Source organism: Hypanus sabinus, chromosome 1 (genome assembly GCF_030144855.1).
Source record: "Hypanus sabinus isolate sHypSab1 chromosome 1, sHypSab1.hap1, whole genome shotgun sequence".
Lineage (NCBI taxonomy): Eukaryota > Metazoa > Chordata > Chondrichthyes > Myliobatiformes > Dasyatidae > Hypanus > Hypanus sabinus.
Genome location: NC_082706.1, coordinates 144161986 through 144179755, shown reverse-complemented (window position 1 = coordinate 144179755; position 17770 = coordinate 144161986). Strand labels below are relative to the sequence as shown.

The 17770-nt window shown below is 41.8% G+C and overlaps 1 protein-coding gene across 2 annotated transcripts; it reads right to left on the bottom strand.

Moving 5' to 3' along the window:
* Window positions 1-1568: 1568 nt before the first annotated feature.
* LOC132398498 (actin, non-muscle 6.2-like) lies at window positions 1569-7782 on the bottom strand. Of its 2 annotated transcripts, XM_059978060.1 has the most exons (3): window positions 7628-7782; window positions 7384-7532; window positions 1569-3094 (listed from the first exon to the last, which is right to left on the bottom strand). In XM_059978060.1, the coding sequence occupies exons 2-3, from the start codon at window positions 7507-7509 to the stop codon at window positions 2090-2092; spliced, it is 1131 nt and encodes a 376-aa protein (XP_059834043.1). In that variant the 5' UTR covers window positions 7510-7532; window positions 7628-7782; the 3' UTR covers window positions 1569-2089. The 2 variants fall into 2 exon arrangements, with proteins under 2 accessions (XP_059834043.1, XP_059834053.1); XM_059978070.1 differs by lacking the exon at window positions 7628-7782 and having other exon boundaries at window positions 7384-7616.
* Between the last annotated feature and the right edge of the window lie 9988 nt (window positions 7783-17770).

The window sequence follows — 17770 nt, the reverse complement described above, 5'->3', positions numbered from 1 at the left end:
TGGACAACAAGGAAGACTATCATAGCTTGCAGAGGGATCTGCATCAGCTGGAGAAATGGCATTTGGAATTTAACAAGTGCAAGATTTTGCACTTCTGTAGAACCAACCAGGTATAGGTCTTACGTAGCGAATGGCAGGGGATTAAAGAATATGGTAGAATTAATGCATCAGAGGCTACAGGTCTGTAACTTGTTGAAGTGATAGGATCATAAAGAAACCTTTTCTACATTGGTGATCCATAAATCAAAGTATTGAGTCCAGGAGATGGGATGTTAGGTTATGTTAAACATCCAAATAATATGTTGGTGAGACCTAATTTGAAGTATTGTGTGCAGTTCTAATAATGGTGCACAAAATTATTAAAGGTATAGATGAGGTAAATGCAAACAGGCTTTTTCCCCAGAAGTAGAGTTCATAACTTATGAGTGAAAGATGAAAAGGTTGAAGGAAAATTTCTTTACTCAGGAGGGTCATGAGTGTGTGCACATTGTTTTGTTTTTCCACACCATTCACTGCAAACTCTACAGTGTTGCATGAAAATCCCAGATCAGCAGTTTCTAAGATACTCAAACCACTCCATCTGGAACCATCAATATTTCTACTTAGGTCACATTTCTTCCTCATTTTAATGGCCATGTCTGATTGGCTGGTTATTTACATTAATAAGCAATTATACCAAAAAATTATACCAAAAAAGTGGTCACAATGGCCTTCATCAATCAGAAGTTGAGATTTTACATTACAGTTGTACTAGACACTAGTGACACCAGATTTTGGAATATTATGTTCAGCTTTCATTACTCTGCTATAGGAAAGATGCCATTAAGCTGGGAGTGCATTTTTAAAATATACTTGGACAGGTCCATGGACGGAAATGTGTCAGAGGATTATGGGCCAAGCAGGACTAGCCTAGATCGGAATCTTGGTGGGCCTAGAACCCAGTGGCCTTATGAACACCTGATCATAGTTCTTTTTCTGCAAAAATCATAACCATCTGCTCTAGACATTTCTAGTTATACATCTCATCTATAAACCAAATTTACTGCATCTTCAGGTAAATATGGTTAACAGCTAGAGAACCAAGGATTAATTTGACTAATTGCAAATAAGTGTTTTGATGGTTCTGCCCTCCCATCTCTACCAAGGCAGGTTTAAACAGGCCACAGCTGCCTATTAATTTGCAGACACCTTGCAATGTCAAGCCTTTGATTGATTGCACATCACATTCAGAGAGGCTTTGACTAAAGTACTGCTTGATTAAAGCAAGATGAGGAGCCTTGATGGGGTACAAGGACAAGGTACTTTCTCTTCTGGAGGAATCTAGGACTAGAGGTATGGAGGGTGGGGGGGGGGGGGGGTCATATACCAAAGTAATTTTAATCTACGTATGCTCTTGTTTTTGAGAAGCTGTTTTTTTTTTAAAAAAACCATTATCTTGGAGCAAACACCAAGTCTGAGGTGCCACTTCACAACTTTCCTGCAGTGAGAGAAATATTGAGAAAAGTTCAGTGCAATTACTTGAAGTATTTATGGAAAAGGTGGTTAGATACAGTAGCAGTAATTAAACATGTTGTTCAAATGCATTTTTATTAAATGTTTTTGCAATAACAAATATTTTGCAACCATTTCCAGCAGAGATGAAAACTTCCATGAGATGATTCTCATTCCCCAGAAACCCAAACCCCCCAGGGCAATTGTGTATTGTCCCATTCTGCTCAAGACAACTGTCAAAGCAAAAATGAAAACTGTCTCTTTCCCAATTCACAATTTGATATCAGATGTAGGAGGGCAAACCACAGGGACTTTTGTCCTTCAAATTCACTCACATTTATGTACTGTAAGAGGCCTGTCTATCTGGTAGCTGGAAATCAATATTGTTTCTCTCAGGTATCCTAATATTGTAGGATTGTGAGCAACCCAACCATTCTTGAATCAGATAGACAGTTGTCACTAAAACTTACATCATAACCCCAAAGGCCTAACAAAATTCAAGTTAACTGGGCAGGCAATATTTGGAGAAATGAGAATGAAAAGGCAACATTTCCATCTCAATCTAATCAAGGTTAAATCAGTTCCAATCTCCAATGATTTAGAAGCACTTGCGATGGACAATGGAGGGACCAGACTCATCATACTCCTGCTTACTGATCCACATCTGCTGGAAGGTAGAGAGAGAAGCCAGGATGGAGCCTCCGATCCACACTGAGTACTTCCTCTCTGGTGGAGCAATGATCTTAATCTTCATGGTGCTTGGAGCCAAGGCTGTGATTTCCTTCTGCATCCGGTCAGCGATTCCTGGGAACATGGTGGTTCCACCAGACAGGACTGTGTTGGCGTACAGATCCTTCCTGATGTCCACATCACATTTCATGATGCTGTTAAAACAGGTTTCATGGATTCCAGTAGATTCCATTCCAATGAAGGAGGGTTGGAAGAGGGTTTCCGGGCATCTGAAACGCTCATTGCCAATGGTGATGACCTGGCCATCAGGAAGCTCATAGCTTTTCTCCAAGGACGAGGATGAGCTGGCTGTCTGCATCTCAGATTCAAAATCTAGGGCCACATAAGCAAGCTTCTCTTTGATGTCACGGACAATCTCCCTCTCAGCTGTGGTTGTGAAGGAGTACCCACGCTCGGTCAGGACCTTCATCATGTAGTCAGTGAGATCCCGGCCAGCCAGGTCGAGACGCAAAATGGCATGTGGCAAGGCATAGCCTTCATAGATTGGCACAGTGTGACTCACACCATCCCCAGAATCTAGCACAATGCCAGTGGTACGGCCAGAGGCGTACAGGGACAGCACAGCTTGGATGGCAACGTACATGGCTGGAGTGTTGAAGGTCTCGAACATGATCTGGGTCATCTTCTCACGGTTGGCTTTGGGATTGAGGGGAGCCTCTGTGAGGAGGACAGGGTGTTCCTCTGGGGCCACTCGCAGCTCGTTGTAGAAGGTATGATGCCAAATCTTCTCCATGTCATCCCAGTTGGTTACAATGCCGTGCTCAATTGGGTATTTCAGAGTCAGGATGCCTCTCTTGCTCTGGGCTTCATCACCAACATAGCTGTCTTTCTGACCCATTCCCACCATCACACCCTAGAATGGAAAAATGGGACAAAGGACGATTTAAAATTCAGCCAAGACCTTTTTAGCAACTGCAGAATTAATACAGCAGAGGAGACAGTTCTCTTGCTAAGCAATACAAAGAGAAGCTTTTGTAATCTTTGCAACAAGACATCTTTTAAAGAGGGTTATCTGGAATGTATTAATGCAACACTTGAGACATATCAACTACTCGCAAGGAAATAGGAGTGGATCCATTTCTTGATTTGTCTTTCAGGGATTGTCACTGAGGCAATGTTTTGGAATTCATTGGCCTTCCAAATGCCTTGACTATTACACAGGATAATACTGCACCACAAGTGGTCCTTTCTGCTCTTGAACCCACGCCTCATCTACTACCATGTGTTTACAAGATCTCCATTGTGAACAATATTGCTGCCTCTAAAAGCCAGCAGCATAACAGGCATTTGATGATTGAGACTTATAGTAAGGGGCAAATCTGTTTGTCAGGCCACAATACCAGCTTTTCATTGTCATATACAAGTATCTGCTACCTTCGTGCAGAGCTGAAGTTGTGGCACAAGACAAATCTTAATCTAGACTGCACTTGCTGTGAAGGGTGACAGAGGAAGAAGGGGCAACTTTACTATATTTGCACAGCTCTTTCAGTAAATGCTGGGCATGGGGTTTGGGGAGACAGGCAAGTACAGTCAATGTGCAATCAGTAATCTCAAACCATTTTCTTCAGAGGCAATTCTTCCATGTTAATAAGGATGTACAAAACAGCCTACACAGGTCAAATAGAAAAGGGTCAGAACTTTGTTATCAGAAAGTTGGAAAATTTACACAAAAATCACAGGTCTAGAACACATTCTGAAGGATAGAGGCTAAAAATCTTCACTATTATATCTGAGTGTCAATTTCATGTTAGTTAAGTAACCAGAGTTATAAAGGATGGAAATAGGCCCTTCGTTCTAACTTGTCCATGCTGACAAAGACGTCTATCCGAGCTAGTTCCAATTTAGTGGGGTGTGTGGCCACTATCCCACTAAACCTCTATCCACACTTATCCAACTACCTGGAAGCCCATTCTAAATACACACTATGCTCTGTGAAATTTCCCCATAAGGTCCCATTTGTATCTCTCTTCTCACTTTAAACCCATGACATCCAATTTTCAAACTACCCTATTCTGGGGTAAAAACTGACCATTCATGCCTTTCATCATTTTATACCCCCATAAAATTACCCCTCAGCCCTTGTATTTCAGCAAAATCAGTCCCATCCCATTTTTCCTTACAACTCAAGCTCTCCAATCCCTGCCCCATCCTTAATGACATTTTTCTAATAGCTATGTAAATCAAAGTTGCACAATATTTAAAGTGTGATTTCACCCAACATCTTTGATGGAAGAGCCTGTCTGGCACAAGCACTCATCTTTCACAAGCACTCATCTTTCACTCCACCCTAGTCCACCAATTACTTCATATTCTTGTCTTAGACATCTGTTTCTCTTTATACTGGACATCTCCCCTCTCACCTTCCAATCCTGATGCAGGATTTTGACCCGAAATTCTGACAGTTCCCCCACCCCACCACTTCAAATTGGATTACTTGTTGCTGCAGATTTACCACTTGCAGTCCCATCTCACCAGGCTCTGGTACCATTGTAAATATGACATTCTAACTCTTGTATACAGAGCCCTGACCAATGAAGTATACCAAACACCTACACCACACTACCCGTGTTGCCACTTCTAAGGCACTGAGGGAAGCCTGGCAGGACAGTGTTTCTCCAGAGCCTGAAAAATTCTACTCCATCAACGGAAAATTGTCATCAAAACTGGCATTCATTGGCTGGTTGACAGTAGAGGATGCTGATTGAACATCTCTAATAGAATAATTGTTTTTTAAATGGATCAATCTGATAGTCCCACTTAAAGGATATGGGAAGAAAGCAGGAGATTGGGGCTGAAAGGAAATGGTGGAGCATACTTGATGGGCCAGATGGCCTAATTCTGCTCCTATATCTTATGGTCTTGTATAGACAACACAGAAACTAGCTCTTCAGCCCACTGTGTAAATAAAGACCTTCAACATGCAACTTGTACAGACAGCACAGTGAGTCAGGATTGAGTCACTAGAACTGTGAGGCAGCCACTGCAGTCAATTCCATAATTGGTGAAACAAAAGTCTTAGATTAGTTTATGATGGGGCAAGATAAGGAGGGAACTTTGTACTGAAATTAGTTTAATGAGTTGACTCTCCACCACTCCACCTTCCACTTTTACTACTGGTCAGGGTCACCTTGAATATGATATTGCACACAAATCAAAGTATCTATTGTATATCGTATTGTAGTTTATAAACTCACAATCACTAACGTAGTGAACTGCTGTACAATTTCCTGTCGCCATGTATTGTTACTTATTAAGCAGGATGTCAATTTTTAGACAAGAGATTGGCAAGTCAGCCCTGATAGAAAATTCCAAACTTAAGGAATTTGAAGATTAAAATAATCAAACTAGCATCACACACTGTGCTGTACATTACAGATATTACATTGTTCACAATGACCAATTAGATTTTCATTCACTGCACTGGCAAAAGAATCTATGGCTTTTTCGAAAAAGTAACATTCACAGGATGTGGATGTCACAGGCACAGCCATCATTTAATGCTTTATTACTCTGCAGCCTTCTGGTCTCACATTCAATTTTAGATAGTCTCACTGTTCTTATTTACACAAGACACCTATTGTTTCTGGTCTTTTTACCACTGCCTTTCCTGCTTTGTATCCAACAGACAGACCTCCCATTGTTCTCTCCTTTCCTCCTCTCATTTGCATCTTAACATCTCATTATTTCCTAGTTCTGAAAAATCCAGAGCTAAAACATTAACCATTTCTCTCCACTGATACAGACCAAGTTGAAAAAAAAATTCCAACAATTTTTAGATTTTGTATGTGCTGAAATGGCAGGATTATTTTTCCATTCCAGGAAAAAAGTCACACAAATTGAGATGGGAAGGCCTTTATAAAGGGATATTTAGTGAACCAGATAAAATGTTAGTATACACAAAAACCTCGAAAAGCTGATCTAATGGCAACTCAAATGTATAGCAAGCAACTTATCCCATTGCTTTATCATTTACCTACTTTTGTCTTAAACATATTCAGAATCTCTCCTTCCACCACCACTCCCAAGAGTTCTAATAATTAACCAGCCTGAAATCCTATCTCACATCTTTGATGTGCAACCCACAAATTCTAGATTCTTCCAGAAGTAGCATGTCCACATCGATTTCGTTAAGATGCCTCAGATCCTTGAGTTTTATGTATCCTGTCATTTTACAGAACTCCTAAAAAAATACATTTCTAAAGGTATCCAACTATTTTCACATTGCAAATAGCCTATTATAACCTTAATTTCCAAATGCATATAGCTTCCTTAAACAAGGAAATTACTGCTTAGTGCTTCAATTGCTGCCTCACCAATGCCTTGTAATAACAGAAACATAACCTTTCCAGTTTTGTACTTTATACCCCAACGACGTTGTTCACTTCCTTCGTTATTTATTCACATGCAAATACAGCCCTTTGTTAGTCCCATAATTCTGTTGCTACACAAAAGAACCATTCAAATCCGACGTTACGTTAGAGAGCCTCCCCTTCAATTGTTCTATTCCTTTCAACGCCATCACTGAGCAAGGGCAAGGAAGGGTTAATATATTCCAGACCTACCCAGTTCTTGCCCTCAAAGTCGGGGTATAAGAACCAGTAATAAAAAGGGCCTAGATTAGAGCAACACACAAAATGCTGGAGGAACTCGCTAGTCAGGTGGAAGAGAGCACAAGCCGAAATCCCCCTTTCCTTTCAGTCCTGATTAAGTCTCGACCCAAAACATCGACTGTTTATTCCTCTCCATACATGTTAAATTCCTGTTTTTTGTGTATTGCTGGCAAATTTTCCATCTATAGAATCTCTTGTCTTTAAGACTCTAGGAGATTCCATTATAAAGTCAACAATACCATCCCAAACACATTAACAAAAAAATGTTCTCATGGAGACCATGATCCAGTTTATGCCAACCGCCCAAATAAAGCGCCATAATTGGGTTGGGGCCATTTACCCACCGGCACCGCACTCACACATCACACTGAGCCACCCTCTCCCAATAAGGTTCCAACACTTAGTTACTCTCTAATCTCTTCCAAAAGTAAATAATCACAAAGTCTACAATCAACTCTCAAGCCCTGAGCTAGGACATCGCCCGCAAATCTCCTATGTTGCAGGAGTTGAGGCTTTTCAGTGAATAACTCACCTGGTGTCGAGGCCGCCCCACAATGGAGGGAAACACAGCTCTGGGGGCATCATCTCCCGCAAATCCGGCCTTGCACATACCAGATCCATTGTCCACAACTAGTGCAGCAATCTCATCATCAGCCATGGTTTACAGCGCGGAGGGAATGACTGAAAGATAAAAGGGGAAAAAAATAGTGAGTCAAGAACACAAAGCACAGCGCCTCAATCCACCAAACTAAACCAAACAATGCATCAGGACCAACCAAGTCAAGAGAACAAAGCTATTGCGACAAACTAGACCTCATCGCACAGTCCCCCTCTCTTTATGGAGCACGAAGACACACCGACAGACAGTCACGTCACAGCCAGCCAATGAGATCCCGGGGGCAGAGCCACAGCTCGGTTTCCATGGGACTAAATCAAATCATAGTGGAAATGTTCATTCATTTATGTATTTCTTTAATATTCACAATCAGGCGGGTAGAGTTTACCCACTTTTGATATTTCTCAACATGCATTGATCATTGAGCAAATCATTGCTCGAGCTTTACCTATTCGGCTGTTCATCATCATTTCGCACTGTGCTCAGGGCAATACCTGATTCATCTCGCAATACCCAGCACCTGTAAAATTACCCCTTCCTGATGCAGACAAAGGGAGAGATTAGTAACCAAAATCGCATCGCACGTGGGGGGAGGGGGAGTGAAGAAATACTTTAAAAGCAGAGATAGGGAGGTCGTGGAGAAAGAATTGACGAGTCTGGGGCCGGGCTTATTAGAGGCATAGGGAGTGATTAAAGTCCATGATTAGAATTTAAAACAGCGCAGAGATCTGGGAGGGCTGTAGGGACAAGAGATTGCAGATGCAGTCTGGTCTACTTCCATTCTGGCGTGGCTCAGTCCTGCCTGATACAGCGTTTAGACACAAAACGTCGACTGTTCACCCCCCCCACACACACACACACACGCGCGCGATGAAGGACCCGCTGATTTCCCAATTGTTCGCCACACCCTTAAATGTTTCTAAGATATCCCAGGAATGGCAGCTGCAAAACCAAAGGACGATTTGAAAATATAAAAAGAATACAGTGCTTTAATCGGACAGCGATTAACGTCAGTAGCTCAGGGGTGGTAGAATTAGTCCTGAGACAAAAAGCCGGAACCCTCCTCCCCCCCATCACCCAATCTTGTCAAAATGATAATAATATGGGAGAGGAATGTCCCGGCTCTGGTCCGAGATGTCCTGGAAATCCCTGTTCACGCAGCCTCTCTGGGATGATGACTTAGACACGGAGCATCGATACAATCGAGAAAATCTGCAGAATCAGGAAATCCAAACAACACACACATCAATACTGCGGACACACCTTGAGCAAGAGCGGCCAGCACGCCAAGGGTTAAACTTTGTGCATTCTGCCGGCTCGCAGACTGCAGACTTTGCCTTATTTGGTAATTAACCTGCAGAGGCTGCTGAGTCCCTTCGTTAAAGGGACGAAGCAAACTCAGATTCCTGTCACAGTACAGTGTAGCCCGACATGATTTTATGTATAATATTTATACCCCAGCCCATCTTTTTCCTGGGATATGGGTGTCCTCAGCTGGGGCTTGGCTGGATGGTCCCTGGTTAATCAGGAGTCGAGCCACCTTGTACAATTGTTGCAGGAGAGGGTCTTCAAATTATAAGCATGACAAGGGAATGGAGTCACTTGCAGCTGGTCAATTGTTATTCCCCTGCCACACAACATCCTTCTCTCTTGCAGCTGCCTCTTTCACAACTCCTACCCTTCTGTCCCTACTGCTCCTCCTTTCTTCCCTCCATTGCAGAATCAGCATTGGCTTTATTATCACTAACATGATATAACCATATAACAATTACAGCACAGAAACAGGCCATCTCGGTCCTTCTAGTCTGTGCCAAACGCTTACTCTCACCTAGTCCCACTGACCTGCACGCAGCCTCCATTCCTTTCCTGTCCATATACCTATCCAATTTTACCTTAAATGACAATACCGAACCTGCCCCTACCACTACTACTAGAAGTTCGTTCCACACAGCTACCACTCTCTGAGTAAAGAAGTTCCCCCTCATGTTACCCTTAAACTTTTGCCCCCTAACTCTCAACTCATGTCCTCTTATTTGAATCTCCCCTACTCTCAATGGAAAATGGCTATCCACGTCAACTCTATCTATCCCCCTCATAATTTTAAATACTCTTATCAAGTCCCCCCCTCACACTTCTACGCTCCAAAGAATAAAGACCTAACTTGTTCAATCTTTCTCTGTAACCTAGGTGCTGAAACCCAGGTAACATTCTAGTAAATCTTCTCTGTACTCTCTCTATTTTGTTGACATCTTTCCTATAATTCGGTGACCAGAACTGCACACAATACTCCAAATTCGGCCTTACCAATGCCTTGTGCAATTTTAACATTACATCCCAACTCCTATACTCAATGCTCTGATTTATAAAGGCCAACATACCAAAAGCATTCTTCACCACCCTATCCACATGAGATTCCATCTTCAGGGAACTATGCACCATTATTCCTAAATCACTCTGTTCTACTGCATTCTTCAATGCCCTTCCATTTACCATGTTTGTCCTATTTAGATTATTCCTACCAAAATGTAGCACCTCACACTTATCAGCATTAAACTCCATCTGCCATCACTCAGCCCACTCTTCCAACTGGCCTAAATCTCTCTGTAAACTTTGAAAACCTACTTCATTATCCACAACGCCACCTACCTTAGTATCATCTGCATACATACTAATCCAATTTACTACCCCATCATCCAGATCATTAATGTATATGACAAACAACATTGGACCCAGTACAGATCCCTGAGGCACACCACTAGTCACCGGCCTCCAAACTGACAAACGGTTATCCACCACTACTCTCTGGCATCTCCCATCCAGCCACTGTTAAATCCATTTTACTACTTCAATATTAATACCTAACGATTGAACCTTCCTAACTAACCTTCCACGTGGAACCTTGTCAAAGGCCTTAACTGAAGTCCATATAGACAACATCCACTGCTTTACCCTCATCAACTTTCCTCATAACCTCTTCAAAAAATTCAATCAGATTTGTCAAACATGACCATCCACACACAAATCCATGTTGACTGTTCCTAATCAGACCCTGTCTATCCAGATAATTATATATACCATCTCTAAGAATACTTTCCATTAATTTACCCACCACTGACATCAAACTGATGAGCCTATAATTGCTTGGTTTACTTTTAGAACCCTTTTTAAACAATGGAACCACATGAGCAATACGCCAATCCTCCGGCACCATCCCTGTTTCTAATGACATTTGAAATATTTCTGTCAGAACCCCTGTTATTTCTACACTAACCTCCCTCAAGGTCCTAGGAATATCCTGTCAAGACCTGGAGATTTATCCACTTTTATACTCCTTAAAAATGCCAGTACTTCCTCCTCTTTAATCATCATAGTTTCCATAACTTCCCTACTTGTTTCCCTTACCTTACACAATTCAATATCCTTCTCCTTAGTGAATACCAAAGAAAAGAAATTGTTCAAAATCTCCCCCATCTCTTTCAGCTCCACATGTAGCTGTCACTCTGATTCTCTAAGGGACCAATTTTATCCCTTGTTATCCTTTTGCTATTAATATAACTGTAGAAACCTTTTGGATTTATTTTCACCTTACTTGCCAAAGCAACCTCTTAGCTTTTTTTTGATTTTCTAATTTCTTTCTTAAGATTCTTCTTACGTTCTTTATATTCCTCAAGCACCTCATTTACTCCATGCTGCCTATAGTTATTGTAGATATCTCTCTTTTTCCTAACCAAGTTTCCAATATCCCTCGAAAACCATGGCTCTCTCAAACTTTTAAACTTTCCTTTCAACCTGACAGGAACGTGAAGATTCTGTACCCTCAAAATTTCACCTTTAAATGACTGTCATTTCTCTATTACATCCTTCCTATAAAACAAATTGTCCCAATCCACTCCTTCTAAATCCTTTCGCATCTCCTCAAAGTTAGCCTTTCTCCAATCAAAAATCTCAACCCTGGGTCCAGTCCTATCCTTCTCTATAACTATATTGAAACTAATGGCATTGTGATCACTGGACCCGAAGTGCTCCCCAACACATACCTCTGTCACCTGACCTATTTCATTCCCTAACAGAAGATCCAACACTGCCCCTTCTTTAGATGGTACCTCTATGTATTGCTGCAAAAACTATCCTGCACACATTTTACAAACTCCAAACCATCCATCCCTTTTACAGTATGGACTTCTCAGTCTATGTGTGGAAAATGAAAATCTCCCACAATCACAGCCCTGTGCTTATTACATATATCTGCTATCTCCTTGCAAATTTGCTCCTCCAATTCTCGCTCCCCATTAGGTGGTCTATAATACACCCCTATAAGTGTTACTATACCTTTCCCATTCCTCAATTCCACCCAAATAGCCCTCTAATCTATCCTGCCAGAGCACCGCTGTAATATTTTCTCTGACAAGCAACGCAACACCTCCCCCTCTTGTCCCTCTGATTCTATCACACCTGAAGCAACAAAATCCAGGAATATTTAGTTACCATTCATACCCCTCCTGCAACCATGTTTCACTAATAGCTACAACATCATACTTCCAGGTATCAATCCATGCTCTAAATTCATCCACCTTTCTTACAATGCTCCTAGCATTAAAATAAATACATTTAAGAAATTCTCCACCTCTTTCTCTCTGTTTATCTCTAACAGTACAAAAAACTTTACTGTCTTCTTTTTCTTCCTTCTCCCATACATCTGTTCCTACACTCTGGTTCCCCTCCCCCCCCCCCCCCCCCCCATATCTAGTTTAAATCCACTGGAGCCTCTCTAGCAAACTTAACCTGCAAGAATATTTGTCCCCCTCCAGTTCAGATGTAAACCGTCCCACCGGAACAGGTCCTACCTTCCCTGGAAAACTGCCCAATTATCTTTAAATCTGAAGCCCGCCCTCCTGCACCATGTCTTCAGCCATGTGTTGATCTGCACTATCTTATTATTTCTAAACCCACCTGCATGTGGCACTGGTAGCAATCTTGAGATTGCTATCCTGGAGGTCCTGTCCTCCCACAGACTCCTGTATAAAGGCGATTGGAGGCACTGCTCCTCCCTCAGTCTCCAGGATGTTGTGTGGTGGTCTCTTGCTGCTGATGGTGCTTTCTTCCAGCTAATAATGCTTTCTTCCAGCTAATAAAAGCCTATCTCGACTCACGTCTCCAAGAGTTATTGATGGTGCATCACAGTGCCAGAGATGCAACCACTGCAACTTGTCCCTGGTAGGTCGTCCCCACCAACAGTATCCAAAAGGGTATACTTATTGTTGGGGAACGGCCACAGGGGTGCTCTGCTCTTCCTGTCTATTCCCCTTCCCTCTCCTGACAGTCACCCAACTACCTATCTCCTGACTCCGAGGACTACCTGTCTCCTGACTCCAATTAACATGATGTGAAGTTAATTGTTCTGCAGTAGCAGATAGTGTAAAACATAAAAATCTATAAATTACAAAAATAAATAATGCAAAAAAGGAATGTTGAGGTAGTGTTCGTGAGTTCATTGACCATTCAGAAATTGGATCATGGAGGTATGGAAACTGTTTCTAAATCCTTGAGTAGGGGTATGTTACCTGTGTTACCAGGTACTCCTGGAAGTCAATACCTCTTAGATAAGCATCTGCTGGAGTCTGGCACAAAAAAAACTGATGGAAGAACTCAGGAGGTTGAGCAGCAACGGTGGAGGCATAGTTAACATTTTGGGTCAACACTCTCCATCAGGACTCATCTTGCATGATCTATCAAGATCTTGCAACACACACAAAATGCTGGAGGAACTCAGCAGGCCAGGCAGCATCTATGGAAAAAAGTACATTTGACATTTCGGGCCAAAACTCTTCAGGGCTTCAGGGTCCTGCTGACTAGTTTCAGCCAAAACGTCAACTGTACTTTTTTCCATAGATGCTGCCTGGCCTGCTGAGTTTATTCAGCATTTTGTGTGTGTTGCTCAGATTTCCAGCATCAGCAGATTTTCTCTTGTTTATCAACATCTTGCATCAAGATGTGTCTTGATGTGCCCCCCACCCCCTGTTCCTTTACCAGTTTTGTTTTTACCTTCTTAAGACATGCCTGAACATGGGTCAAAGAAGGGAAGGCTTTGCTTTGCAGAGTGCCTCCCTGAGCAGGAACCTATTCCTTCCCTTATAAGGAGAAATCACCCTCAGTTCCGAAGAGCAGGAAGACCAAGGAGCCAATCACTGGAAGAGGGTGGAAACACTCAGGTGAGAGGTTTATCCTGTCAGGAAGCTATTTTCAGTCTGCCCTGGAACAGGGTCATTAAGCCTTGTTAGCTGAAACCACAAATGAATACAAACCCTCTATATGTCAGTAGCTTGAGGGCCATTTTCTCCTTGAACAGGAGATCAACCAAAACTTCTTCACAGTATTTGTTCAGAATCAGTTTTATAATCACTGTCTTAAATGAAATTTGTTATTTTGCAACAGCAGTATGGTGCAAAGATATAAAAATTACGATAAATTACAAAATAAGTAAACAGTGCAAAAAAGAAAGTAAACATGAGGAAATCTGCAGATGCTGGAAATTCAAACAACACACACAAAATGCTGGTGGAATGCAGCAGGCCAGGCAGCATCTATAGGAAGGAGCATTGTCGACGTTTCCGGCTGAGACCCTTCGTCAGGGCAGACAAAGGGTCTCGGCCCGAAATGGCAGAAGTGCTTCTTCCTATAGATGCTGCCTGGCCTGCTGCGTTCCACCAGCATTTTGTGTGTGTTGCAAAAAAGAATGTGGTGTTCATGAATTGTTTAGACTTCTGATTGTAGAGGGAAAGAAGCTGATCTTAGAACAGTGAGTGAGTCTTCAGGCTCCTATACCTTCTTGGTCATAACAAGAAAAGGGCATGTCTCTGTTGGTGAGGGTTCTTTATGATGTTACAGCTTTTAGAGCAGGGGCTCCCAATCTGGGGTCCACAGACTCCTCTGTTAATGGTTTACAAACCTCTGCAGCCTTTTGCATTTCTGTGCGTTGGAAACTCCATACTGGACTGTGATACAACTGGAAAAATGATTTAGATTGTTAATTTATGGAAATTTCCAAGACTCTTTAGTGACATACCAAAGATCTTCAAACTCTTAATGAAGTAGAGCTGCTGGCATGCCTTCTTCATGATTGCACCAATGTGTTTGGCCCAGGACAGATTTTCAGAGTTGTTGACGCTCAGGAATTTAAAGCTGCTCACCTTTTCCACTGCTGAGGACTGGTGTGTGTTCTAAAACTTCCTCTTCCTGAAGTCCACAGATGGTGAGATTGTTGTTGTGACACCACTCAACCAGCCAATCTATCTCACTCCTGTTTGCTTCCTTGTCATAATTTGATATTTTACCAACAACAGTGGTGTAATCTGTGGCACTTGTGCAGTGCTTAGCCATGATATAGAAAGAATAGAGCAAACGGCCAAGCATGTATCTTTGAGGTGCACCTGTGTGTCAGTGAAGAAATTTTATAACCAATCCCTACTGACTGGTCTCCCAATGAGGCAGTACAGTATAAAGACATGAAATTACTCTAAATTATTTTGCAAGGATAACTTACTTCACTTCATTTCTGCATGGGATCCTCAGACCTTTCATATTCCTGTCAAAGTATGGGCATGTTACTTTGGCACAGGAATGTGTAGTGACACTTGCGGGCTTCCCCCAGCACATCCTTGCGTGTGTTGGTTATTAATGCAATTTCAACTCCACCATCCTATATATCCCTAGTACCCTTTCATCTACTTGTTTATCTGTAATTCACTACTCCGCATTAAAATATTCAAAGGATCTTCTCTCACCACATTTTGAAGAACAGAATTCAAAAAATTCATGGCCTCTGAGAGAAGAAAAATTGTCACAATTCTATCTTAGCTAGGTGACTTTTCTTTTAAACGTGAAACTTGGTTTTAGATTCACTTACAAGAGGAAATGTGCTCTCTGCATCCACCGTGTCAAAATACTTCAAGATCTTGAGAGGTTTGATCATTTCAGGTGTTAAAGGCAGGATGTTGTGTTCTCTTATTTAAAGAACTTGAGTCATAGAGGTGGAAATGGCCTGACCTGAGCTTGGAGGCCTGTATGTGTAGGTGTGTGGGAAAGGATCTTGTTTTCCTGTTGTCTTTGTTTTGCTTTTTTTATATTACTGTTGTTGATATTTGTGTTGTTCTCCTGAACATTGTGTTCCTGCTATGTTGGTACCAGAACGTATGGTGACCCTTGTGGGGTCTCCCCAGCACATCCTTTCTTGTGTTGGTTGATAACAGAAATGTGATAAATAAATAAATCTGAATCTGAATGTGAATCTGCCATGACTTAAGATATTACCTTTTTGAGTCAATGAGTAATATGACACAGACGCAGGTCCTTCAGCCTAATTGGTCTCTGCCAATCAAGATGCCATTTCAAGCTAGTTCTTTTTGCCCACATTTGACCTCTATCCCTTTAAAACTTTCCTAACTATGCACCTGCTAAATTTACCTCTATAAATGTATTTTGAACGTTGTTATTGTATTTGCCTTAACTATTACCTCTGCTTTGAGACTATAATTAAGTCACTGAAGAAGCTGGTGGATATGAATCACCACAAGCAGGCATTCTCTTAGAAACTCTCTTGGTAAAGACTCCCAAAATCAAATTGCATGAAGATTTTATACTCTTGAGGACAATCGTAACAGTATGTGATTCAATACATTTTCATGAGCTACAATGGCATTGTTTACTTCAATATTTTGAGTCTGACAGATAATTCCTTTGAACTTCATATTTACAGTGGAAGCAAATTGTAATTAATAACACACCTCAAAAGGTTCAATGCAGTTGCTGCAACAACCTACTTCACACAGCTGGTCTTATAACTTCTACAGACAGAGAACCCAGACACCAAAGGTAAGTTTTGTAAGGGCTGATGCTCTGAGTACAGAGATATATCAACTACTGATAGATCAGCAATGCACGATCTGGTCTGCAAACTTCCTTGAACTTGGTTACAATGGTGAAAATAACTTAGTTCATAGCTGTCTGGTTTGATGCAATATAATAAACATAATCCCTTTGACTAAGGTTTCGCTGATGCAAATGAGAACCTATCATGGTTACCACCTTGTAGACCATATTTCTTAGCAGCCAACCCTCTGCTCTGGGCCTGCAGCCTGTGCTCAGCAGACAGTACTGTTTGTTTGCTAAATTTTCCCTTTAACTTCATACTGATTACTGCTTCCAATTTAGATTAAGAACTAAAGACTAGTTCTAGTTTGAATTTGTACTTGATATATTCACATAATTCCGTAACTCCTGAATAATCCCTAACACTCGGGCTGCACATTCCATATACCCATCACTCTCAGTGTGAATAAGTTGCACCTCAGGCCCTTTTTAAATCTTTCTCCTTTAACTATGCTGGTAGTTTCCCTCCTTCTTCCTTTCTTCCATGGTTCACTGTACTCTTCTATCAGGTTTCTTTGTCTTCGGCCTATACACCCATCCCTTTCCTGCTTTTTATTTCATTCCCACCTTCCCCTTCACCTGGTCTCACCTATTACCTGCTAGCTTGTATTCCTTCCCCTCTTCCCACCTTCTTATTCTGGTTTCTGTCCCCTTTCTTTCCAGTCCTGATGAAGGATCTTAGTCCAACACATCAAATCTTTATTCCCCTCTATAGATACTGCCTGACTTACTGAATTCCTCCAGCATTTGTGTGTGTACCTCTAGTTTTTGACTTCCTTTCCCTGGGAAAAAAACTGTGGGAATTAACCCTATCTCTGCCCCTCATGATTTAATGCACCTTATAAAGTCCCTGGTATTGATTTACACCTCCTTAGTGCAAAAGGTTTAGATGGGGACTCAATAGTTAGGGAGACAGATAGGCAATTCTGTGGGTGCAAAAAAGAAACACGGATAGTAGTTTGCCTCCCCAATGCCAGGTCCCCGATGTTTCTGAATGCATCTACGATACCCTGAAAAGGGAGGATAAGCAGCCAGAAGTTGTGGTACATATTGGTACCAATGACATAGGTAGAAAAAGGGAGGAGGCACTAAAAACAGAATACTGGGAGTTAGGAAGGAAGCTGAGAAGTAGGACCTCAAGGGTAGTAATCTTGGGATTGCTGCCTGTGCCATGCTTCAGTGACGATAGGAATAGAATGAGGTGGCAGATAAATATGTGGCTGAAGAATTGGAGCAAGGAGCAAAGATTCAGATTTCTGGATAATTGTGTCCTCTTCTGGGGATGATGTGACCTGTACAAAATGGCCAGGTTGCACTTAAATGCAAGGGGGACCAATATTCTTGCGGGCAGGTTTCTTAGAGCTGTTGAGAGTGGTTT

Excerpts from the sequence above, each read along its gene's own strand:
- LOC132398498 (XM_059978060.1), bottom strand. The coding sequence starts at position 7,509 with ATGGCTGATGATGAGATTGCTGCACTAGTTGTGGACAATGGATCTGGT. Across the intron at positions 3,095-7,383 it reads TGGGGCGGCCTCGACACCAG|GGTGTGATGGTGGGAATGGG; the intron begins GTGAGTTATTCA and ends TTTCCATTCTAG.